Source organism: Martes martes (assembly GCF_963455335.1).
Source record: "Martes martes genome assembly, chromosome: 1".
Lineage (NCBI taxonomy): Eukaryota > Metazoa > Chordata > Mammalia > Carnivora > Mustelidae > Martes > Martes martes.
In genome coordinates this window covers 106,621,100-106,647,930 of record NC_137888.1, presented here as the reverse complement: position 1 = coordinate 106,647,930, position 26,831 = coordinate 106,621,100, and the positions used below count along the sequence as shown (strand labels likewise).

Here is a 26,831-nt window from a genome sequence, read left to right as displayed (position 1 = left end):
AAACTTGTCCAATGCACTTTTCTTATGTCAACTGCACCTCAGTAAAGATCTTAAAAAAAGAGAGTCGGATGCTTAAGCAAGTGAGCCACCCAGGTGCCCCAGCATATCTAAACAAGAAATAAAGGCTAAGAAGCAGACATCTTGGTGAAATGAATTTCTAAAGATTTATAAGTAGATAATTCTTAAGACATATACTTCAAGAGAATGCATGCCTAAAGGTTATGAGTGAGTGAGGGGAGGGAGGAAGCCAAGTCCACACAATACGCCAGTCAGTAAATACAACAAAGCACTTCAAATACAAATGATTGTCACTTACATGTGGCTTCATGCTGTAGTGGGTCCACTCTAAAAGATTCAGATCAATATTTCTTTTGGTCTTACTTTCATCCTGTAAATACTGACTAAAAAAACAACAAAGAAGGAATATATTGATGAATCCCAGTGGAGACTTACCATTATGATTACAGACAGGCTATTCTCCAAACCATCTTCACTAGCTTTTTTAAAAATGTGATTGCTTTGGTTTTTAGTATTTTTCCTGCTTACAAAAAATGTACATTCTGAGGCACCTGGGTGGCTCAGTGGGTTAAAGCCTCTGCCTTCAGCTCAGGTCATGATCTCAGGGTCCTGGGATCAAGCCCCACATTGGGCTCTCTGCTCGGCAGGGAGCCTGCTTCCCCCTCTCTCTGCCTGCCTCTCTACCTACTTATGATCTCTCTCTCTCTCTGTCAAATAAATAAAATATTTTTTTAAAAAAGTACATGCTTTAGAAAATTAAAACCTGTAAAATGTAAAAGGCAAAAGACCTCCTAATAGCCATCCAGCAGTAATTACTAATAAGTTCGCTATGTATTCTTCTAGTTCTCCACTCCTCACAATTTAAAAACATAAACTTTATTTTAAAAAGTACTTCATTACACTACTTGCTTTTTCTCACTTAAAAATGGATATAAAATGTGGGGCAAGGGGTGAAACAGGTAAAGGGGATTAAGAACACACTTACTGTGATGTGCACTGATTACATACAATGCTCTGTAATGGCTGAATCATTGTATTGACTACATTGTACACCTGAATCTAATATAACACTGTATGTTAACTAAACCAGAAGTTAAAAGATCTAAAACAGAAAGTACCTATACTTGCGAGCACAGCATAACTAGAGTTGTCAAATTACTAAGTTACATACCCAAAACTAGTATAACATTGTGTGTCAACTACACTTCAATTAAAAATTAAAGTAAGTATAAAATAAGACAACTGGCCTAGATTCCCCCCCACAAAAAAACGCCTTTGCCATGAAAAGCGAAAAAAGGATGACTATTCTAAATTAGACTAAAGAGATAGTATATCCACGTGTGAACTCTGACCGGCTTCCTGGATTAGGGAAAAAACTGTAAAACAAACCTGAGGAAATCAGAACATGAGCCAAAAATTACAAAGACTGCTAATATTCCTTTTTTTAAGATTAATTAATTAATTTGAGAGACAGGGAGAGGGAGAAAGATCTCTAGCAGACTCCCCGTTAAGCGCAGAGCCCAACACAGCTAAGCACTAAATCCCATGACCCCAAGATCATGACCTGAGCCAAAAGCAAGAGTCACATGTTCAACTGACTGAGCCACCCAGGTGCCTCTGATGGCTAATTTTCTTAAGTGTGATAATGACATTGTGATTACGTAAGGGAACTTCCTTGTTCCTAGGAGATATATACTTAAGTATAGTTTATCCAGATCTTCAGAGGGTTATCAAATGTAAGCCAGGCATCTCCCTTCTCATCCTAACCTTCCCGTAAAGGCAACCGGTGCCTGGACTACACTCTCAGTGGGAGCAATCCCGCCCCCGAGTGGGTGGAGGTGGAAACTGTCTCTTGGGAGGCAAGAATCTTAGATATTTCAAAGGTTTGTAGCCCTCTAAACCCAACAGACCGAAAGTCTTATTCCTTAGCGCTATTTCCTCTTGTCATGGAGAAATTAAATTACATTTTTCTATGAGGGGGGAGGTAATAATGGAAAAAATGGTAAAAAAAGAAAAAAAGCTGAACTAGGAGCATCGGGAAAGGGAGCTGGCCTCAGATACCCACAGAAGGGAGAGGGAGAAAGAAAAAGCAAAGAGTGAGGTGTGAAAGAAGTACGATTTTTTTGTATTCTGTTATAATCAGGACATAAAACTCTGCTGTATGATTTCAGCGAGAACATGTCTATATATGTGATAATATGTATGTGCCTGTGCACATGTATGTATGTGTGCATTTTATATACATCTTAAACAGAGAAGACTAGAAGGAAATAACTGCTTATAAACAATTCAGTGTATCTTATAATTTTTTAAACTTTCTTCTCTTTAAACTTTCTATTCAAGATAAATAGTAAATAAAAAGCATCTTTTACACTAAGACAATACTGTAAAAGAGAGAACTGAACTAATTGTTATTAAAAACAAATATTCTTGTCATTCACTTAGGAGGTTCCTTACTAAAGTACCCTTGTAAACTTATTCAAGTATCCTTACTAAAATTAAAAACGAGAACCCCTTTTGCTTCCAGCGAGCAGAAGGGGTTCAAAACAGACTGCTCTTACTGAACTGCTTCCTCACTGTGAAATTCATGTCACCACTTTACACAGCTTAATCGTGGCTATGCTTTGAAGGCAGGTTTCTAGCAATTACTATTTGAAACAGTTGCCTACAAACCATAAGCTTTAACTTAAAAGTTACCTCTTAGTTCTGACATGAACCCAACTATCATGGAAAGCAGAGACATGAGCAGGTTTAAGAATTCGAGGAATAAGACCCTAGTCAACTGCTCTTCAGAACATTCAGAATAATGTGTCAATCCCAAAGAACCCTAATTCAAATCACAGGAGTCTAATAAGACATATTTTACATTATAATGCATGACAAACTTATTTCCAATGATGCTACTAAATAAAAGTTCTCAGTTAAGACCAGATATTAGGGGGGTTTTTGACCAGAAGATGAATACAAGTCAATTCCTGAACAACTGGGAGAATAACCTTTGCTCAACATTATACTACCAGCCACCAGAGCCTCCTTGGATTAAACAGAAGATAGATCACCTAACAAGGGCATAATGACACAACAGTAAAGCTGTTCAGTCTTTACTTACAGGAGAATCTCACAGATCCTGTGGCCCTTTTGTCCCATAGAATCCAGATATTTAAGACACCTTTTTCTTAGGTCTATCACCTGTAATGGAAAAATACAACATCCAGAAACATCTTAACCAAAACAATTTTATTTCTAAAAGGAAAAGCATCTTTTAAAAAGTCAATACAAGTACCAACATAAATATATTTCTTTTTTTTTTTTAAAGATTTTATTTATTTATTCGACAGAGAGAGAGAGATCACAAGCAGGCAGAGAGAGAGAAGGGGAAGCAGGCTCCCCGCCAAGCAGAGAGCCCGATGCGGGACTTGATCCCAGGACACTGAGATCATGACCCAAGCCAAAGACAGCGGCCTAACCCTCTGGGCCACCCAGGTGCCCCCTTTTTTTTTTTTTAAGATTTTATTTATTTATTCAACAGAGAGAGAGATCACAAGCAGGCAGAGAGAGAGACCAACATAAATATATTTCTAAGACACATTTTTTTAAATTTAATTTTTTTAAAAGATTTTATTTATTTATTTGACAGACAGAGATCACAAGTAGGCAGAGAGGCAGGCAGAGAGAGAGGAGGAAGCAGGCTCCCCGCTGAGCAGAGAGCCCAATGCGGGGCTCGATCCCAGAACTCCGGGATCATGACCTGAGCCGAAGGTAGAGGCTTTATCCCACTGAGCCACTCAGGCGCCCCTCTAAGACACATTTTTTAATAAAATATCATATCATGAGATATGAGCTTCATTCTATAAAATTATATACTTCCAGTCCCAGGGAAAAGCCTAGAAACTTAACCAGCAAAACAGTCATCTTCTCAAAGTGATGAGATTTTTTTGTTCTTGTTTTTTTTCTTTATACCTTTACTTTTCTATAATCAAACGGTACCATCTTGTAAACAAAACTAAAGAAATCAAATAAAGAACTCATATGTGTACTAAAACTCTTTGCTGTTTTCCTGTATGCCAGCTAGCTTTGTGTGTGTGTGTGTGTGTGTGAGATTATAATTTAATTTTTTATATTTTTTTCACACTATTTTTTTTTAGATTATTTATTTATTTATTTGACAGACAGAGATCACAAGTAGGCAGAGAGAGAGGAGGAAGCAGGCTCCCTGCTAAGCAGAGAGTCCAATGAGGGGCTCGATCCCCGGACCCTGGGACCATGACCCGAGCGGAAGGCAGAGGCTTTAACCACTGAGCAACCCAGGCGCCCCCACACTATTGTTTAAATTTAAATTCAGTTAATTGCCATACAGCTTTCTAAGTTGTTCAACTCAAGAACCAAGAAGGGACTCTATAGGGTATGCCTTTATATATACTACCGGATTTTTCTTTTTTTTTTTTTTTTTAATTTATTTGAGAGAGAGAGGGATGACAAGTAGGCAGAGAGTCAGGCAGAGAGAGGGGGAAGCAGGCTCCCCGCCGAGCAGAGACCCTCATGTGGGGCTCGATCCCAGGACCCTGAGATCATGACCCAGGCCAAAGGCAGAGGCTTAATCCACTGAGCCACCCAGGCGCCCCATACTACCGGATTTTTAATTGGACAGAAAAGGGTAGCCTTCCTTATTCAAGAAAACAGCCATTATACAGACTCCAACAATTAACCCTCTCAACTCACCACCAGGCTCCAATGTACCTTCCGATGAATAGGCACCAGAATAAGTTCCTGTTCAAAGAGATTGACCCCTTTGGTCCATCTTTTCACTGCCTGGTAACCACCAGACTTTAATTTGGGATAGAAAAAAGTACTGAATGCATGAAGTGCTGGATACCCTTGCTTTTTGTTTCTTTCCACCAGAAGATTCATGTAAAAATTAATGACCTGTAATACCAGGGGAGTAAGCGTCAGAACATGGCAAGTACATTACCAAAACTAAATTTCTACCTAACTAAATTAGGATCAATTAGAAAGTAAGAAGCTCCAGGAAAGGAAGGTACTAGAGATGGGGATGAAGGGACTATTTACAGCAGAGTAAGGAAAATAAAAGATAATGAATGCAAAATGGGAGGACTTAAGGAGTAAAATTGTACTTTTGAAGCATGTGAGTAAAAGAGCCAAGGAACTCAAGGAGAAAGTCTTCAATAATGAAAAGGTGTACATAACCTCATCACATGAAAAAAATATGCAGAAATATTAACTAGAATTGAATTTTAGTATTTATAAATTTTACTATATATAAAAAATATTAACTGGAAGAAAATACACCCAAATATTAGTATTTTGTTTATTTTTGAGTGCTGGCACTTTTGAATGGTATTTTTCTTTTACTTTTCCTGTACTTCCCAAATTTTCTATAATAAATATATAACATTTACAATGTAAAACAAAAATACTAGTTTTATAAGAATGTGTTTATATGTCATTAGTCTGGGGTGGGGAATAGGAAGGAAGGCAAAGGGGTAAAATGCAGGGACTTTGGGGAGTTAGGGAAAAGACCAGCTAAAATACGTGCAAGAACTAAGAGCTAGTTCTAGCTAACTATGTAAGGATACAAGATGACAGTTAGGCAAATTTTTATAGTTATCGCTCCAAGAAAAAGACATATTTTATAGATACATGTATGCATAGTGATCAATCTATCCCTTTACTACTGGAAAAATAAAAAGGCTCTTATAAGAATTCTTCTAAACTAGTATCACCTGCTGCTTCTTTCTATTCATCAGCTACACCCAAGGTTATAAAAATGTCACTGAAGAGGTGCCTGGCTGGCGGAGTCAGCAAAGCATGCGACTGACTCTATCTCGGGCTCGTGAGTTCAAACCCCACGTTGTGCTTAAGTAAGCACAGAGCTTAGTTAAAAACAAATAAATAAAATTGTAAAAAAAAAAAAAAAAAAGTCACTGAAGACTACTAGTAAATAAAGTGGGGGATGAAACAAAGCACTGATGCAGAAGAGGGAAACATGGCCAATCAAAGGCAGCAAAGAATCAGAACGGACCACTGTTTTAACATTTGCGATGTTTCTGTTTTAAATGAAACTAAAAGCTGCTTTCCCAACCCTTTATAATCACGTAGAAATCGCTCTGGCTATAGATGGCAAATGGTTAAGCATAATGATAGAATTGGGGGGAAAAAACAACTTACTTCATCATTGAGCCAGTGATAGTTCTTCAAGGTCTGGATGTCACCTCGAGTGATTCGCAGCTTGAAAGCGCTACTTAGGACCTCATCCTGTGGGCCATGACCTAGGGCATTACTGATTTCCCTTTCCATGTCCTGAATTAGAAAGTCCAGAGGTTGTATTTTAAATAGAACCATAATCAGATTTCAAGAGTCTGAGGCTAAAACAAGTTTTTCATCTCTACAGTACAAAGCAGTTTTACTAATAGTTATAAAAAATGTTAGTTCAATTACCAGCTTCTGGAAACAATAATTTGATAATAATATTTACATTTAAAGTACAGTTTCAATTATCTCACTATCCTTTATTGAGCACTATGAGTCAAACATGGTACCAGACCCTTGAAGCACATCAGTAATCCTTGCTTGTGGGGAAAGTATTATTACCATTTTATAGAAGCAGGGAAGCTCAGAGAACTTAGGTTATGTGCTCAAAGTCAGACAGTTACTAAAAGGAAGAGCCTAGCATGGAACCCAGGGTGTCTAACTTTCCAGCCTTTGCTCCTTTCACAATACTCTTTAAGTATTTTCATGTTTCCTTATTTACCTACTAACCTTTTATTTAAAATCATCAAAGTAATAGAATTAGAACCCCTTGGCGACGATACTATACAGTTTGGACATGAAGGGAATAAGCAAACAGGGAGAAACTCTGGTCTACCAACTGAGTCCTCATTGAATAGATAGCTTCATTATTCTGAAGAATTATGCAGATAAATGCATACTTAAGCTACTGAGATGAATCTATAAACCCAACAGAAATTAGTTTCATTCAAATATTTTAAATCCTGCTTCCTCCACTGCTCACAATTATGCCGTTTTATGGATCTCTCCACTTCCATGTCCAATGGTCTAAGTGCTCAACAGGTTCTCACTGCATAGGACTGACTGATTACCACCTACTAACACAACACTGGAAAAGGAGCCAAGATACGGGCTCACTTTTAAAAAGAGAATTTTTAACTACCTTGATTTCCTTGGTGTTTCAAGTTAAGTTTTCACTATTTTCAAATGCAATAATCAATGAAAGGGACATTTTAGTAAATAAGAATCACATTTTAAAAATGCAAGGAACTCATTCCTAATGCCAAACCCATACTATGTAACCCAAAATATTTGAAGAAAAATCTGCAAAGAACCCATTATATTCCAAGATATGTGACAAATATATCTACTCACATTTGCTGAACATTAATCTGATCCCTTAGGCCACCTTCACAGATCACTAATGATCAATGTAGCCAGTGACTGGACAGCCCTTGGACCTGATTTCTCTCATACACTCGTCCCTAGCCTGAAGAAACTCCTCAAAATAAAACATGTCTTCAATTCTTGGTAACTAAAGTCATTTAAAAACATGCCTCTTATTCTGATCAACACAAGAAACAATACCTCTGTAAGTTCAAGAAGATCATCCATCCTTTTATCCCTCTCTTTGCCTGAGCAATGTTTTTCTTTTGTCTCAAGTATTGACATTTTCCTCCTGAGTAAGCCATTGCTCCCACTGCCCAGGCGGAGTCGGGCTGACACCTCTTCGGATAGGTCAGGTTCCAGCTGGTGTCCCCTCCTCTGATCAAAAAAGTGTCTATATTCTATTGACATGTTTGATATTTACACATATAAACACACATAACACATGAAACATAGAACAGTGCCATTGTCCTGAGAGATTTAGAGAATCTCCCAAGTAAGTGAAGGAGATTTTGTCTATCTGCCTGTCCCTGCAAGAGGAACAAAAAATGCTTGAGACCTAAGGCTCACAGGACACCTCAATTATAAACCATGAAACAGCACACTTATCACTCTCCCTGTAGGCAGCAAGAAAAGTATTTTCAGTTCTCTTAGCCAATGAAAAATAAGATGGTTATAACACATTTTGAAGTGTTTTAAAAAAGCAAAACCTAATGACCCATAATCCCATCACTTGGAATAAAGTACTACTATCCTTATAAGTAAACTTGATCCATTTCATTTTTTTAAAGGAATTATTTACTACAGAAAAATGTACAAACATTTACGTACCACCTGATCTTTGTAAAATGAACACCTATATAAGCACCATTTGGGTCAGCAAATAGAACTCTGCCAGCATTCCAGAAACTCTGACAATGTCCTTCCTTATTGTGACCCTATGTGACCTTAAATAGTGAATTTAAGACATCTAGTAGCCCAACTTTTAAAATTAAGAAACTGAGTTAGCAAGAGAGCTTCAGACGAGAACCACACTAGTCTCCAGAGGCTGAGCCAGTACTCTTCTCTCTAGTTCACGGCCAGGGATCCTGGTCCTAGGAAACCAGCAGCTGCTGGCCCCAGACAGCAGAGCCTTCAGGTTCGACACAGAGAGAAGCACCAGGTAGTCTTTAGCCAGGTTCCAAATATACTCCTTCTCTGTGCTCTCTCAGCCATAATTTCCCCATTTTGCAGCTGGTGTTCCTCAGGTGAAAAACAGAAACTCTATATAGAAGGCTTCACTCCAAATGACTGGGAATGGGGATGTTTGGAGACCTACACTCAACCTACACAGTGGTCTAATGGGAGAAGAAAAATCTGATTGAAGATTTTCTGATTGCTGCTTCAGATAAAGCAGCACCCTAAACTTTGGTATTTCTATGTATCTAAAATGTGAAATAATCTAAAACCTCAAGTTTGCCTTTGATTTAGAAATGTATTTCTTTTGGATAGACTGTTTAGCAAAACACTCTGCTATTATTTAAAATGTTGGTATTGTTATGGAGACCACAGAACACTTTTTATTCCAGTACTTACATCGAAAAATGTAAAATCCAAGTAAGCATAAGATTGCTAAATTTTGAAATAGATGTGAGCTCCTGACTCTCAAAAGGTCCTGAACATATCTTTCCTAGAAACCATATGGTTTTTTAAAATTCTCCGAAAGAAGCCAGGTTCTACAGATAAGGGTTGGGATGGAGGCAAGTTGGTCTCTCTTACAAAAACGGTGGCTACTATACAAAGGTAAAAATCTGGGAATTCAGAAGGAAGCCAAAAGTTGTATATCTTCAATCCCTGCTGCTTTTTCAAAGAAAACAATCAAATTAGAAATCAAAGTAATATTTTTCATCTTTCTTTTCATGAGCACCAACATTTTAACACAGGTCAGGTGAAAGAGTAAAACAACATAAAATTTAACTAGAGTTTCCACTTACACCTTCATTTTCAAGTCTGATTCCAACTGTCCTCTCTGTATCAGAAATTTTCCCCTTTGAACAACACCTGAGGAAAAATATTGGGAGAGTATAGGCTGGATAATTTTAACTGGCACACATGAGACTAATTTTAGAAATAAGAGTTAATAATTTGTCAACAAAAAACACCTTGAGTTTATCTAGTCCTCTAAACCAAGGGTCAGCAAAGTTTTTTTGAAAAGGAGTCAGAGAATAAATATTTTGGGCTTTGCAAATCTTATGGGTTTTGTTTTTTGTTGGTGTTGTTTTTTCTTTTTAAGTAACCACTATGTCGAACAAGGGGGGGGGGCTCAAAGTCATGACTCTAAGGAACCCAAGATCAAGAGTCACATGCTCTACAGATTGAGTCAGCCAGGTGCCCCAAATCTTACAGCTTTTGTCACATCTTCTCAACTTCCATCAGACATTAAAAACAGCCAAACAGTATATAAATGAATAGTATAGAAATGAATCAGCATGAATGTGCTCTAATAAAACTTTACTTAAAAAAATAGGCAGGTGGATCAGATTTGGACAAGGGCCATAGCTTACCCCAAACTCTGCTATAACTATCATCCAAAATCCTAAAGGCACACAGAACTGCCTTCACTGTTCTTATACTAGGGGTGCTAATGTCTACAGATACCCACTACAATCACACTCCTATCCAAGTGGCATCTGCATCTCCCAACCCCTAATGCCCAGGGCAGAAGGGCACCCTCTGAGCTAGGGTGGGCATCTAACACAACTGCTACCCGTGTACCCATTTTTGAGGACCAGCTACCAGAGCTAAGGAGAATTCAGAATTCTTTAGACATAGTTATTCATCAATATAGCTAATGAAGAAAATAATGGATCAAAAGAAAACTTAGAATGAACTGAACCATGTACCTCTTCTCAGTTCTCACTGAGCATAAAGGTCCCCTTGTTTCAACAACTCTGTCTGTGAAGATGATAAAGAAAAGATTGAATGTTTCCTTCTTTAATCAATAATACAGCTGGAATTTCAACTTACACAGTTTCCAAAGTATCAAGACATTTACTTATCATTTAGTGCCATTTAGTGAACAGCTAGTGGAGAAATATAAAGAAATTAATAAAATAAATATTAAGAAACTAATTTTAGGCTCACAAAGTACTTGCTTAGGTGGAAGCTAGGAATAATAATCAAGAGGTATCTTATGAATCTACTTCGTCCTGAAATAGCCTTTTTACTAAACTACTTATACTGGATAATCCCAAGTCAAAGCCCTGGGGTCTCACAAAGTTTCAAACTTTGGTACACCATCTTTCACTAGGATGTCATTTCTCAATTTCATGTGCACGTGAACTAAGGTCAATATACGGAGATAGGGCTAGATCTGGGAACTCACATTGTTTTGGAACAAACTGAGTTGTTCTGACTCCGTGACTTTGCTCGTCCCCCCAGCCTTTGGTCTTTAATGTGTCCATCTGACTTCTTTGAGAGCTTAGGAACACAAAAAGTGAAGAAGGTCAGATACAAAAGGAAAGTCTATCATAAATATTATCTCCATCTGACAAGTTCCTTGAAACAGGGCTTACTGATTACCCTGTAACATCAAATTAGGAGAGGATGCAACATAGCACCATCTGGGACTGGGATACAAGGAGTGTAAGCCTGATGCTAATATTTTAGTCAAGTTACCCTAACCTCCAGTTTCAATGTTGGTAAAATTAGATGTTCTCAATCCCCAGCACATCTCAACCAAACAACCTCAGTAAGACAAAACTCAAGTTGAAAGATGAAATATTTTAAATGACATAATGAAATGAATCCTAAAACAATACAATAAAACCAGGAATGTAAACAGCAAAATAGTCTGAGGATCTTGCCAACATGACAGGAGCAAAAGCCTGTGAAGCATATTGCTGCTTCCAACACTGGCTAGTCAAAACAGAGAAAATATTAATATTCCGCCTGAGTAAACGAATTAAAAAACAAAACAAAAGTTAAAATTCCTAGACAAATATAAAAAAAAATAAAATTATAAAATATAAAAAAATCTTTTGCCATTTGTACATTCAACAAGCTAGACAGCCTTGTGACTTTTACCTTCAATTTGCCATTACATAATTTCCAGGATCCCCCAAACCCTGCCGTGTATTCTCACACCACTTGTTAGAATTCTCCTGTGTGCCTCAATCTTGTACTCACATATTCTTTGTCCCTTTTTTACAGGTGAATATAAGGCCAGACATCAGCTCCTTCTGCCACTATCATCTTTTGCCCAAAGCATTAGAATATTTAACAAGTCTTATGAAGAAAACCTTCTATAACCTGGGGCGACTTTAATCTTATTTCTAACGTGGAGGACTTCCAATCATGCAAAAATGCATTCGCCGACATGCCACAGAAACTGTGTAGTGTATCAGAGAGAAAGGCTAGGGGTGGGAGAGAGGGAGAACTGGGCAGGAAAGGAGAAGGAGAGGGAAAGAGACAGAAAAAGACAAGAGATGTGTATGCTGGAGAGGTTGAAAAAACTCTGCTCCCTCAGAACTTGATTTCCACCTATAATTCTACTTTTCTATATCAGAGTTTCAAGAGTTCATGTGAGCAAAAGATCCTAAAGCTAACAGAAAAATCTATTTTGTAAAACCACTGTGCATACTCTATATCTTATTACTAAATACACCGTTGAGGCAAATTATAAGGCTAGTTCTCTCAATGTAAACCTCTTTTTTCAACAAATCCTTTCTCGTCAATCTCCTCTCCAAAAATAAGGACAAAGATGTGTGGCAAAGCATTTACTTTGTTAGCTCATTTTTACCTGTGATAAGCAGGAGCTACCGGAGGAACAGAGTTTCCATGACCACCTTCTTTAAGTCGCTCCAACAACCTTCGGTATTTCTCTCTTTCCTCTTTTTGAACACCCTAAATAAAAGAAAGGATGTCATTTAAGTTTTAACGCATTACAGCTATCATTAAATCATAAACAGAGACCAGAGGTCAAATGCAGCCCACAGATGTGTTTTATTTGCCAGTACTTTTTAAATTTCTTGAATTACCAACTTTATAAATTTGAAGAAAAATCTAAAAATCTAGCCTTTTTCAGAAAACTGAATCGACAATCTGGAGCTGGGTAGGGCTATTTTCCTTAGATGGGCCACTCGCTCCAGCCCACTCCACTCATTAATGTTATCTGCTAGACTCTGATGGCATCTGGGGTTTTGACAGTTTTTGTCAACCACAAAAAACTCAACAGAAATAATCCACCTGCATATTCAGAACATTCAGGTTCCAAAATGGATCTGGTCTCATCAGGGTCACCAATGACCCACCGCAGACACTTCCTCAGCCCTTATATCACTTGACCTCTCTCTCTCCAACACCTCACCCTGCTGACCTCCCTTTGCCTTCCTAGACAATACACTCCTGATTTCTGATCTTCTCAGTCTCCACTGCCAATTATTTTTTCTGCCTGCCCTGAAATGCCGATGGTCTGCCCATTATCTCTTCTCTCACACTACATTCTCTCCCTGAGTACCTCTCTAGCTCACCTGATTTATCAAACACCAATATACAGAAGATTCAGAAATGTATCTCTAACCCTGCCTTCTTCTCATTTCTCCCATCACCTACATCCAAGAGTCTACGAGATAGGTCTTCTTGAATATTTCACAGGCACTTTAAACAATGTCCAAAACTAAAGTCATCATCTTCCCACTAAACACACAGGGTATCTTTGCCAGTGACACATATTTACCCAAGACTGAAATCTGAGACTCGGGCTCTTCTAACTTTGTATTATCCTTACCCAATGAACATGGACTTGCTAATATTACCTTTAATATTTCTAGAATATATCCTGTATATACCCTATATTTTTGCTCAGCCCCATCTCTGATTTCTCATCTAAGAGATACTGAAGCCTACTTCAGTCTGTTCCTCTCTCTACTTGCCTCTGTTGATTACAACTATTTAGATACAAGCTCCTAGGGGACAGAGACCACATTTTATTCAATTTTTGAATTGCTGACAACGAGCACAACACCTGAACCTCCAATAACTCTTTGACCAACGAAACTAAATGGCTCAGAAAACAAAACCATCTGGCAAACTGCAATAGATGATGGTCCTGGGAAATGCCAAGTACAGGAATAATTCTAAATTCTCCTAGAATAAGCAAAAATCTCAAGCAAGAAGTAAAAAAGAAGACTGTTGATGAAGATACCACACTAAGTGCCCTGAAAAAGGAAAAAGTGGACACGTTCACTGTTTACTTCTCTTATGCAGTTACAGTTATGCTATATAAAAGAAACAAGTTAGTAGAAGAATTCAAACACCCAAAAGGAACAGAATCTCCTCTCTCCCTAGCATGATTCCTTTTTCTGTCCTATAGCGAAAAAAAATCTGAAAATTGATGAATTATGTATTTATACAGTATCTCCAGAAGGGTACATACAAGTGTATCAGTGGTTACTTGCTAACCATCAGACAGGGTCTTAGGGTCAGGTACTGGAAGGGAGACTGGGAAATTTACAGTCACTGGACACCTTTCCATCCCTTTTGAACTCTGTATCCCAGTACGCTTTTATTGATTCCCTGGAAAATTGATAAACTATTTTTTAAAAGAGAACAGAGGCTAAAAGGGCTTACCTCTTCCACGGTACAGTGGGGACGCCTCAGACCCTTGCCACCCTCTTCAGAAATCATCTCTGTTACAACCTGTTCCTGAGGCTTCCAGGTTAAGGAACTCTCTGAAGGGCCTTTGCTATGACGACGGCCACCTGGTCTTCTGTTATACCCCTCTGAGTTCAAAGTAAAACTGCGAGACAGAAAAAAAGAAAAGAAAAAGTTATCAAACTCCTTAAATTGCTGAAATTTAAGCTCCCAGACCATCTTGTGATTAAGCTATCTGTCCTAGGTTAAGCCTGCTCTTGTCAAATCAGACAACTACCTGCCATTCACAAAAGATAAATCTATCTCTAGACCAGAGGGCACTCCCTCCACTATGGAATGTCTGTTTGCGGTCACCAGGACGGCCACACGAAAGCCTCTGCCTTCTTCTTCGTGCCCAACTGTCCAACCACAATTCTGGATTTAGCTCTCCTGTGACACATACCCTCCTCTGGTGCTACACTTTTCCTTTAGTCACTTGGCACCACTGGAATTAATTGCTGGTGTCATTATTTGTTTAATGTGTACAACCCACACTAAACTTTCAAATTCCATGAAAACAGAGATTACATCCTTTCACTATTATATCCTAGTACAGAATCTAGGCCAAATGGCACTCAGTAATTATCTCCTGAATGCTACATTAATAACCATTTAAAAAATGGAAGCCATGAAGCCCCCTCCTACTCCTTGTTGCTGCTGACAGAGCCTGCCTCTCCTGCACTTACCAATAATGTGTCCAACTGGTGTCCTACCCATCTTGATGTGATTTTTTTTTAAGATTTCATTTATTTGATAGAGACAGAGAGACAGCCAGAGAGGAACACAAGCAGGGGGAGTAGGAGAGGGAGAAGCAGGCTCCCCACAGAGTGGGGAGCCGGATGGGGGCTCGATCCCGGGACCCAAGCATCATGACCTGAGCCGAAGGTAGACACTTAACAACTGAGCCACCCAGGCACCCCTGATGCAATGTTTTCAAAAGGTTAAACCACCAATGTAGTATTTTTACCAAAACAAACAAAGCAAACAGAACTGCATAATCTTGAACAAGTAATGAGTAAACATCAGACAAAATTAGAGAACATTCTACAAAAGAAATCCCTTCTACTCTTTAAAAATATCCATGCCATCAAAGATAAAGAAAGGCTAGGGAACTGTTCCAGATTAAAGGAAACCAAAAAGTCATGAAAATTAAATGTACTACATGATCCTGCGCTGAATCCTGGACCAGAAAAAAATCATCTCTATAATGGAAAATTTTAAATGAGATTACATAATAGTATTGTATCATGTTAAATTTTCTGATTTTGCTTATCTATGATTATGTAAGTGAATGTCCTCACGTTTAAGAAATAAATACACTCAGGGGTGCCTGGGTGGCTCAGTGGGTTAAAGCCTCTGCCTTCAGCTCAGGTCATGATCCTAGGGTCCTGGGATCAAGCCCCACATGAGGCTCTCTGCTCAGCGGGGAGCCTGCTTCCCCCTCTCTCTCTCTGCCTCTCTGCCTACTTGTGATCTCTGTCAAATAAATAAATAAAATCTTTAAAAAAAAATCTCTTATAAAAAAATAAATAAACCCACTCATGCACTTATGATTATGAGTCTAAGACTCTCAAATGTTTCAGAAAAAAACTCAGGTATATATGACAGAGCATGAAGCAAATATGGAAAATGGTAACAACTGGTGAATCTGGGTCAAATGTACTCATTTGCAGAGTTTTAAATACATGAAGACAATACTGACATAACTAGATGGAGAAATAGACAAATCCATAATTATAGTATAGAATATCAACACTCCTCATTTATCAATCAGCAAAAAACCAGAAAATCAGTAAGACCTGTAAAACATCATCAGCCAACTTGACCTGTGTGACAATTATAGAACATTCCACCACCAATAGCAGAATACATATACAGAATACATTTTCTTTTTTTTTTTTTTAAGATTTTATTTATTTATTTGACAGACAGAGATCACAAGTAGGCAGAGAGGCAGGCCGAGAGAGAGAGGAGGAAGCAGGCTCCCCGCTGAGCAGAGAGCCCGATGTGGGACTCGATCCCAGGACCCTGGGATCATGACCTGAGCCGAAAGCAGAGGCTTTAACCCACTGAGCCACCCAGGTTCCCCAGAATACATTTTCAAGTGCACGCTGAACATTACCCAAACAGACCATATTCTAGGACATAAAACGGATATTAACACATTCTAAAGAACTGAAATATACTACAGTGTATCCTCTGACTCTAATGGAATTAAGCAAGAAATAACAAAATGATACTTGTTCATACTTCTTCTCTTAGCCCTACAATCAGCTACTTATCCAACTCCAAAGAGGCTGCTTTTCAGTTAATGTCTCATTTTTTTTAAAGATTTTATTTATTTATTCGACAGACAGAGATCACAAATAGGCAGAGAGGCAGGCAGAGGGTGGGGGGGAAGCAAGCTCCCTGCTGAGCAGAGAGCCCGACATGGGGCTCGATCCCAGGGCTCTGAGATCATGACCTGAGCTGAAGGCAGAGGCTTAACCCACTGAGCCACCCAGGTGCCCCTTAATGTCTCATTCTTAAACAGGAATGGAGGACCAAACATTACCAGATATTTGAACAAAGACTCAATAGTGAAAGATAACTTCATCCCCATGTTCACCTAAGCATTATTTACCACAGCCAAGACATGGAAGCAAGCTAAGTGTCCATCGATAGATGAGTGGATAGAGAAAATACACATTGAAATGAAATGTTATTCAACCATAAAAAAGAAGGAAATCCTGCCATTTGGAAAAACACAGATGGACCCTGAGGGTATGCTATTAAGTGAAATAAGACAAAGACAAATATGATTCACTTATATGTGCAATCAAAAATGCAAAAGCCAAACTCATAGGTACAAACCTCCAGTTATCAAATCAGTAAGTCATGGGATGTAATGCACACCACGGTGACTACACTTAATACTACCATGCTGTATATTTGAAAGTTACTGAAAGAGCAGATCTTTAAAGTTATCATCACAAGAAAAAAAATTTGTAACTCTGTATGGTGATAGATATTAACTAAACTTATTATAGTAATCCTTTCAATAACATATGCAAACATCAAATCATTATGTTGAAATTAATATATTATAGCTCAATAACAACAACAACAAAAGACTCTAATATGAAAGAAAAGACCAAAATAAACCAAAGTGGGGAAAGGAATTCAGAGGAAACAAAGTAAGGAGATGAAGAAATTTTAAAATAAATTAACAGTTCTAGAGAGATAAGAAAAGATATGGCATCCATGTTTGCCTTTTTTTCTTTTTAAGATTTTATTTATTTGACAGACAGAGATCACAAGTAGGCAGAGAGGCAGGCAGAGAGAGAGGGAGGAAACAGTCTCCCTGCTGAGCAGAGAGCCCAATGCAGGGCTCGATCCCAGGACCCTGGAATCATGACCTGAGCTGAATGCAGAGGCTTTAATCCACTGAGCCACCCAGGCGCTCCCCCTTTTGTTTTTTAAAGTAATCTCTGCCCAACAGGGGTCTCAAACCCACAAACCCCAAGATCAAGAGTCACATGCTCCACCAACTGAACCAGCCATGCAGACCCTTTTTTTGCCTCTTTTAATAAGAATAAGATTCTTAGAGCAAGGGAAAAAACGCATAAGAGGAAGGAGTAGGACGACTCTTCTGACTTAAAAACTATGACATAAAAAAAAGAAAGAAAGAAAAATCAGTAAAAGATTTCTTTTTTAGGGGAAAGGAGAGCAACAAAAGAAGAGAATATATACAAAATTTAGATCAATCAGATCAATATAGAGAAAAATTAGAAACATAATATCCAAGCAATAGAAATTCTAGAATGTGAGAACACAGAAAGGAAAAGAAAATTACTACTAAAAGAAGAAGAGTTCACAAAATTGATGTGTTCAGTATATGAAAATTCATCATGGTTTCTGCATTTTCCATATGCATATTATACTTCAAAAATAAAGTTTAGGGAAAAAATAAAGTTTAGGGAAGTTGGGTGGGAGGATAGGTAAAACAGGTATTGGGGACTGAAGAGTACACTTAGCATGATGAACACTCAGTAATGTGTAGAATTGTTTAATCACTAGATTATATACCTGAAACTAATACCGTATGCTAATTATACTGGAATTAAAATAAAAACTTAATGAAAAAAACTAAAGCTTAGGGGCACCTGGTGGCTCAGTCAGTTAAGTGTCCAACTTATGGTTTCGGTCCCGGTTGTGATCCCAGGTTGATGGAACTGAGCCCCGTCTGGGGCTCCACGATCAGCATGAAGTCTGCTGGAGATACTCTCCCTCACCCTCCCTTTCTGCCCCTTCCCACTGCTTGTGCTCTCTTTCTCTCTCTCAAATAAATAAAATTCTTGGAAAAAAAAAAAAGTTTAGAAGTGAGCAAATCTTTTTTTAAAAGGTTTTCAAAATCAGATGCTATAAGCATAGGCTATTATGTAGAGAAAGTAACACACACCTGAATTCAAATCTCTCAATAGCTGTATGGTATCTGGCAAGTTACTAACCTCAGACTACTTACTTATCAAGCTTACATAACAGAACAAAAGTGGGAATGCCTAAGAGCGAACACCTAATAAGTGCTAAGTTTCCATTTACAAAATGGCAGGATTTAATACTTACCCAAAGGAAGGCAAGACTCTGCGGGGCTGATCTCGGGTTACAGTCACTCTGATCTTTGGATAGTCACTTATTCCGTTAGGAGATTTATTACCTATTTTAAAAATGCATTTGTAATTATAAAACACACACATACACACACACAAAAAACAGACCCCAAGCCTGTGAGCAGTCTGCATTAGAAAATCTGTGAACAGTCTACATTATAGAACTAAATATCTTATCCTTTCAAATGCCATTACCATACAGAGATCCAGTACAAAGTGTAAAAGTTGAAGAAAAAGCAATAGCGCTTCGTTTCTCTTTGATCTCAGAGGGACAATAAAAATTCACAGGTAAGCTTTTCTAGTGTTCCTGTCTGGGACCATCAAGAAGCATGAGGAACTCAATGATTACAAACTCCATGTAATCTAACCAAATTGAGTGAGTTGTTCAAATCATTTCTTTTACCCAAGAAAACAGAACTATTTTTAAACGAAAACCTGCTATATGTTACCACATTTCACCAGAAGCCTCAAACACTTGTGAGATGGTTACTGGACTTCATAAAAGGGTAACCAAACTCTCATCAGCCACATTTACTGCCGCAGGTACTGCACAGCCGAGGAGCCCCTGAGGACTCCAAAATGTAGAGAGATCTAAAACTGAAAGTTTTTTCGTTAAGTCTGTGGCAGCAGAACTTAAACTGACCTGAATTCCTTTGTTTGCAAAACCTGATTTGAACCAATGTTCAATTCTAATGGGACTTTTTAAAAAGAATATTCAAAAAAGACAATATATCTAAAAAATGAAAAATTCTAAATTCCCCAACACATCTTCAAGTATTTCAAGTAAGAGACTGTAGACTTCTTTATACAAGAAACCTGCCCCCGGAATACCTGTGTTTCTCTGACAAGGCTACACGAACACACAGAAAGACAGTGCTGATGCCTCAGTCACAAAACAAATATACCATCCCTTCCATATGTCCATTTTAATAATAATGTTTAACATTTACATATTCAAACAATGTGAATAGATTATAAAATCTAATTTGCATTAACTTTTGAAATGAAGACTCCAAAAAAGTATTATCTTTGTCCCAGGTCCTTTGGAACTAGATTCTCAGACTCAGGGGTATGCGTTTACTCCCCTTTGCTCTCCTCTGCCACCAGAAATACCTTACTTAAAAAGCTTGAGAAGGAAACTTACTACTGTAAGGTTTTTATTATTTCCTTAGTTTCTTCCACTTTGACTCCTGAACCCACAACTTTTCTAAGAGCTCTTATCCCTTTATCTCAAACTATAAGCTATGTGACATAGATCTCAGCCATTATCAGGAGTCTGGATTCTTTCTGTTTTTCCCCATGATAGAATTTTATACAGTTATGTACAATAAAAATTCAATTTGGGGCTCCAAGAATGACATGGAGGTTCCTAATCCAAAAAACTATGAGAACTGGAAACCTAAAGTTGCTCCCCAATCAGATGATGTCCTTCAAAGACAGGGTTTTATCATTATTTGTTTTGTTTTGTTTTATCATTTCTTTTCAGTGTTCCAAAATTCATTGTTTATGCACCATACCCAGTGCTCCATGCAATACGTGCCCTCCTTAATACCCACCACCAGGCTCACCCAACCCCCCCACTCCTCCAAAACCCTCAGTTTGTTTCTCAGAGTCCACAGTCTCTCATGGTTTGTCTCCCTCTCTGATTTCCCCCAACTCACTTCTCCTCTCCATCTTCCAATGTCCTCTGTGTTATGAAAGGTTTTATGTATTATTTTGTCCTTTTGTTATTCTTGATAACCTAACACATGCCTGACACGGAGTAAGCTCTCAGGAAATGTTTTTATTTGTTTTTTAATGAATGAACTCTGAACTAAATCATATTAAGGACACTGATAATACAAATAGAAAACACAGACAATAAATTCAATGACAATTCTAAGAAAACTATCCAATAATTTTTAGAAGGTAGACAGAATACGCCTGTGCTCTCATCCCAACCCAAATCAGTGTTTGTTTTCCTTTCATATTCTCAAAACTCAGAAAACAGAGGCAGAAAGAGGTATAGGAAAGCAGGAAGATTTTTGACCACCTCACCCAGTTTCAGCATGTTGTTCCAGGATCCAGAACCTGTCAGTTCACAAGATGAAGAGTTCGAAAATACCTTAAAATCAAACAGAATCACCTCTGTAGTATCTCAATTTTAGAATTTAAGTAAGTTTTTAATATAAAAAAAATCACTCTATTGGTGATTCTTTCACTAGCTCACAGAAAAAACATTATCAGTAAGACTGAAAGTTTAATTGGTTAAAGACTCACAAAATTATGTATAAAATAACAATTTCAGGTTCTTTACATATACTTATACAAGAAAAGCAGATGTATTAGTAATTGGGCTCTTTACAAATATTTTTTCTTGGCCTTTATATCAAGGCTAATAAAGACATCAATATTTCTGGAAAGAAATGTCATTCCATTCAATTCCTAAAAAGAATATTTCTGAATTTTAACTTTAATGATTAAGTACAAAGATCAGTAGCCCCAGTGTAACACTATCCCCACTGACCTCTCCTGAAGGAGCCACATTCCGTGTTCCATTACAAGTAGAAGTTACCATGGGTTTTGTGGTCAGCTGGAATGGGAATCCAAATAAGCTGGCAGCATTGTAGAGACTGGTTTTGACTTGGTGAATGAAATAATCTAGACAATATAATATAGATTACACATACATATAGAGTAATAAACTTCTAGCAAAAAACTAAGATTATATTTTAGAAAAGGCCTCTCTCAATCTCTATTAGAAGTCCTATTTTCAATCACTGAAATAAGAAGGTATTCATAAAAGTAATTTTTCTCCTATCTAATTTTTCCAGTATTGTGATTCTGGGATTTGGGGGTTGTTTTGTTTTAGGTAGGCTCCACACCCAACGTGGAACTTGAACCTATGACCCTGAGATCAAGAGTCACATGCAGGGCACCTGGTTGGCTCCCTCGGTTAAGCTTCCAACTCCCGATTTCAGCTCAGGTCATGATCTCAGGATTTTAAGATCAAGCCCTGCATGGAGCTCCATGCTGGTGGTGGAGCCCGCTTCAGATTTTCTCTCTTCCTCTGCCCCTCCCTCTCCCACCCTCTCAGGCACACTCTCTCCCTCCCTCTCCGGGTGGGCGGAGGAAAGAGTCACATGCTCTACCAACAAAGCCAGTCAGGTGCCCCTGTTTTTATTTGTTTGTGTGCTTGCTTGCTTGGTTTTTTAAAGTAAGCTCTAGGCCCAAGGTGGGGTCTGAACTCAGGAACTCAAGTTCAAGAGTTGCATGCCCTACCAAATGAGCCTGCCAGGAACCCCGTGATTTTTGTTTTTCAATAAGATATCTCTTCTGGATGCTACAAAAGCATGAAATCATCACTTTAGCAAATCACATACTGACTCATAAAGAAATGACCTGAAATGACAACTTGTAAGCAATGAGTTCTAGCAATGAGTTCTTCAGAATATATAAAATAAATAAACCAAAGAGACAAGGGCATAACCTGCAGCACGCAGACACGAAGTATTGCAGAATCTGACAGGAAGCACTATAATTTACTCACTCATTTGTCCTTACTTCCTAGGCAGGTAACGATGCACTCCTAAATAACTATTTACTAAGTGCCTATTATACACTGGCTACTCCAAGGTAGAATTAGCGAAGTATAAAATATGCAGCTCTAAACATCTATGATGAAATAAGGCTATCCCTCTACTGAGAAGATATGTTAGAGATAGCCATGTTAAAAAATGGGCAGAAGACATGAACAGACACTTCTCCAAAGAAGACATACAAGGCTAACAGACACATGAAAAAATGTTCATCATCATTAGCCATCAGGGAGATTCAAATCAAAACCACATTGAGATACCACCTTACACCAGTTAGAATGGCCCAAATCAACAAGACAGTAAACAACAAGTGTTGGAGAGGATGTGGAGACAGGGAAACACTCTTACACTGTTGGCGGGAATGCAAATTGGTGCAGCCACTTTGGAAAACAGTGTGGAGATTCCTCAAAAAATTAAAAATAGAGCTACCCTATGACCCTGCAATTACACTACTGGGTATTTACTCCAAAGATACAGATGTAGTGAAAAGAAGGGCCATATGTACCCCAATGTTTATAGCAGCAAAGGCTACAATCGCCAAACTATGGAAAGAGCCAAGATGCCCTTCAACAGATGAATGGATCAAGAAGATATGGCCCATATATACAATGGAGTATTATGCCTCCATCAGAAAGGATGAATACCCAACTTTTGTGTCAACATGGATGGGACTGGAAGAGATTATGCTGAGTGAAATAAGTCAAGCAGAGAGAGTCAATTATCATATGGTTTCACTTACTTGTGGAGCATAAGGAGTAACATGGAGGACATTAGGAGAAGGAAAGGAAAAGTGAATTGGGGGAAATCGGAGGGGGAGACGAACCATGAGAGACCGGGACTCTGAAAAACAAACTGAGGGCTTTAGAGGGGAGGGGGTGGGGGATAGGTGAGCCTGGTGGTGGGTACTAAGGAGGGCACGTATTGCATGGAGCACTGAGTGTGGTGCATAAACAATGAATCTTGGAACACTGAAAACATAAAATTAAAAAATTTTTAAAAAGAGAGAGAGAAGACGTGTTAGATCTGATGCACCCTTCCCTGCCACCAGAAATAAAAATTACAAAATAACTAAGTAAATAAATAAGGTAAATAAGGTAAATAAGGGGGAGGGGTAGATTTCAGTGCTTGCCACACTTCCTCCTTTTATGACACTACCCCTTTCTCATTTCCTACACTGCTGACTGGTTCTCTACAATTTCCTTTCTATTTCCCAATTAAGGGTTTTAAAGCACTAGTTTGAGAGAAAGAGACTATCATTTTATCCACATTGTGCTTTAGAGGAAAAAAAAGCCTGAAACTGAAATGGTGGCTTTCAAACAACAAGCACTCCAGAACATATAATGATATAAAACAGAAATAGAAAAATAGGGGAATAACTTAACAGGGAGGATGTGATAGCTAAGTAAGCAGAATGCAGTGTGAAATAATCTGTAACCAGAGAATAGGTGAAAGTATCAAAGTTTGCAAATTACTTGTTTCTCATTTTAAGATTTAGAGAATTCCAGGTTATCCCTCTAGTAATGTTGAGGGTTATCACCTATATTGGGCTGTACTTTCTTAAGTGGAAGAGTAGGAGCTTTAGAGATTGGCGCTTGACCCATAGAATTGTTATCCAGACCCTAGGGGGCATGCGGTATTCCTAATAACTAACAGAGTTAAATAGTGGATGCTAAGAAGTTTGTAATACTTTTTTCCTAAAATCTAGGTATTCGTTGAGATTATGCCAAAAAGATCTCAATAACTCAAAAAAGGAAGAGGAGGAGGAAGAAGGGGGGAGGAGGCAAGAGAGGAAGGAAGAGTGAGGGGGAGGAGGAAGGTGGAAAAGAAGACAGGCTGGCCTGCTTCATCCGTAAAATGGGGATAAGACCACCTTACTTTCCTCACAATAGACTAAGTTAGCTCTCTTAAAATTCCTTTCATCTCTAAGATCGTGAGTATGTGATTCTAAGGTCTTCCTTTCCTTTTAACCCTCCTTTTGTTTTTCCCTCTCAAAAGCAAACAAGAGAGTTGTATTGCCCAACACAGCTGCCGGTGGCCACAAGTAGTCACCTAAGTTTATATTTAATTAAAATTAAATCTAGGTCCTCAGTCACACTGGCCCCATTTCAAGTGCTCAAGAGGCATCATCACGGAGAGGTCTATCAGATGCACTCCTGTAAACCTTTACAAACTCTGCTACCTGCTACTTGCTCCTTGCCCTAGGTTCCTTTCTATAGTATTCATTCAGAAAATTATAATACATATATATATGATACATACATATATAATACATATAATACATATTTCATGGAAATCATGGAGGGATGGGTCTTTAACATGGAAGGAAGTCCATGAAATAGATGATTACCATAATTATTTCAGGAACCTTCTGTAATACCACCTTCAAAGTTCTTTTTGTTTTTCTTGTTTTGTTTTGATTGAAGGACAGCTGACACAAAATGCTACATGAGTTTCAGATGTAACTACCGTCGACCTGCTGTTATTTATTTACATTTTTGTTCAAAATTGACTCATTTTTTGCTACGTAAATGTATTTGAAAGGTAACTTCATGTCACTACTATAAATGTAAAGAAATATTATTTGCCTTATAAAGAAATGAAACAACAATGTAAGTTTTAGGTGGGCCTGTTAACAAAAAGGAGAGTCACAGGTAGGAGATGAGTATCAAAACCATACTAGCGTTAAATCAAGATTTTTCTACTTGAAATAATCAGAAAATTAAAAACAAATGAAAAGGATACAACTTTTACTACATAATTCACAAGGTATTTAATGCTATGAAATGTTGTATCCCCTAAAATCATTTCCTGAACTAGTATCTACCCTGTGCTTTGGGAAACACTGTCCTAATGAATTTAGTATAAATCTGGCATTCAAAATTCTCTTAATTTGATACCCTTCTCTCTCACCAACTTTTCCCGAGTTCTATTCACTGTTTCCTGAATTGCACAACTCTCCCATACTGTTCCCTCTGCATAGAATGCTTTCCCTTCCTATTGCTCTGTTGATATCTCACCCATACTTTAAGATCCATCTCACATACTCACTCTTTCACCAAATATTTACTGAGACTTAATCAGCTGAAAATTAGACAGTATTTTGTTACTATCTTTCCTATTTCATTTACCACATCCTTACTGACATTAGTAATTGTTTATATGCTTATCTTATACCCTCGATGATACAATCATATACCTATGCAACTCTTAAGGTCCCTAAAAATAGAGACCCTGTCTTACTCATTTTTCTTTTTCCTGCAGAACCTAACACATTGCTTAGCAGTAAGACATGCTCAATAACTACTCATCAAATTTAAATGAAATCTTAACAGACATGTTTACTTCCAACTACCACATCTGGAGGTAGATTGAAATTTACATTCATTTTTGAGACAAAGGAAATATTATTATAGCACTCCATTGTGCCTTTTTCCTTTAATCTAGGTTTGATCTTTTCTATTAAGCTACATCTAGCCCTCTGGATACAGAGAAATAAACAATTTGGGCAACACATTAGATTCATTCACTCAGCTATGTGAACTAGATGACTCATTTTGAAGGAGATTTGTACCATGTTTTGTCCTCAAAAATAAAAAGTACCTTTTCTTTATAGGAAGACTGAAAATTTTAAAATACATGTTCAACATACAGCCTTATTTATCTGGACAGATAATCAAGTCCCTGATAACAGTGGTTACCTCTGGAAAAGATAACTGAGTAAAAAAGGAACAGGAAAGAGACTTACTTTTCAATGCACATACTTTTTACCTTTTGAATTTTGCTCCACACATATACTTTTCCTACTTAAAAAAATTTAATTTTAAAAATTATCATATTCAATACCTAATCTTGGTCTTTTGGCTGGTATTTCATCAGGGTCCACTGTAGAAAACAAAGTGCTGAAAAGAGAGAGAGAAGAAAAAAATTATATATAATCTCTCTATATTTACATATACATACATCCATTTTTATAAGTAAACCTAGGATGCATACAACATACCTCCTCCATCCACTTTGTCAAAAAAAATGAGATTCAACAGATGCTTAAAAAGAAAACACTCTTCTATAGTAGGCCTTTACCATTTGAGGACTTAACACTACTGTTTAAACTATTTGAAAAGGCACTCAAAACTCCCTATCAAATGATAATCTGTAATCTGGCTAAAGTACAAACCTGAAACTGGCCAGAAATCACTTGGCTTAGTAAATGAACATAGGTAAAAGCCTAGGATTAGTATTTCCTTTTTCTCTCTAGAAATGATTTTATCTTTTTAAAAGATCTTATTTATTTATTTGACAGAGAGAGAGACAGTGAGAAAGGGAACACAAGCAGGGGGAGTGGGAGAGGGAGAAGCAGGCTTCCCACTGAGCAGGAAGCCTGATGTGGGGCTAGATCCCAGGACCCTAGGATCATGACCTGAGCCAAAGGCAGATACTTAATGACTGAGCCACCCAGGCTGCCCTCCAGAAATGATTTTAAAAGAACAAATAATTTCCTTTT

At 37.9% G+C, this 26,831-nt stretch overlaps 1 protein-coding gene across 2 annotated transcripts in view; it reads right to left on the bottom strand.

Moving 5' to 3' along the window:
- SENP2 (SUMO specific peptidase 2) overlaps positions 1-26,831 on the bottom strand; it is a 34,980-nt gene that overhangs the window by 6,282 nt on the left and 1,867 nt on the right. The window contains exons 2-15 of one of the 2 annotated variants that reach the window (XM_080830054.1): positions 26,174-26,229; positions 21,259-21,392; positions 20,790-20,822; positions 18,709-18,799; positions 14,041-14,209; positions 12,212-12,315; positions 10,796-10,890; positions 10,314-10,365; positions 9,405-9,471; positions 7,633-7,809; positions 6,205-6,336; positions 4,738-4,941; positions 3,128-3,207; positions 317-401 (exon numbers count right to left, since the gene is read on the bottom strand). In XM_080830054.1, coding sequence (XP_080686180.1) covers positions 317-401; positions 3,128-3,207; positions 4,738-4,941; positions 6,205-6,336; positions 7,633-7,809; positions 9,405-9,471; positions 10,314-10,365; positions 10,796-10,890; positions 12,212-12,315; positions 14,041-14,209; positions 18,709-18,799; positions 20,790-20,802 — 1,269 coding nt within the window. In that variant the 5' untranslated portion in view covers positions 20,803-20,822; positions 21,259-21,392; positions 26,174-26,229. Of the gene's footprint in view, positions 1-316; positions 402-3,127; positions 3,208-4,737; positions 4,942-6,204; positions 6,337-7,632; positions 7,810-9,404; positions 9,472-10,313; positions 10,366-10,795; positions 10,891-12,211; positions 12,316-14,040; positions 14,210-18,708; positions 18,800-20,789; positions 20,857-21,258; positions 21,393-26,173; positions 26,230-26,831 lie in introns of both variants that reach the window. The other variant, XM_080830053.1, reaches the window with a different exon arrangement.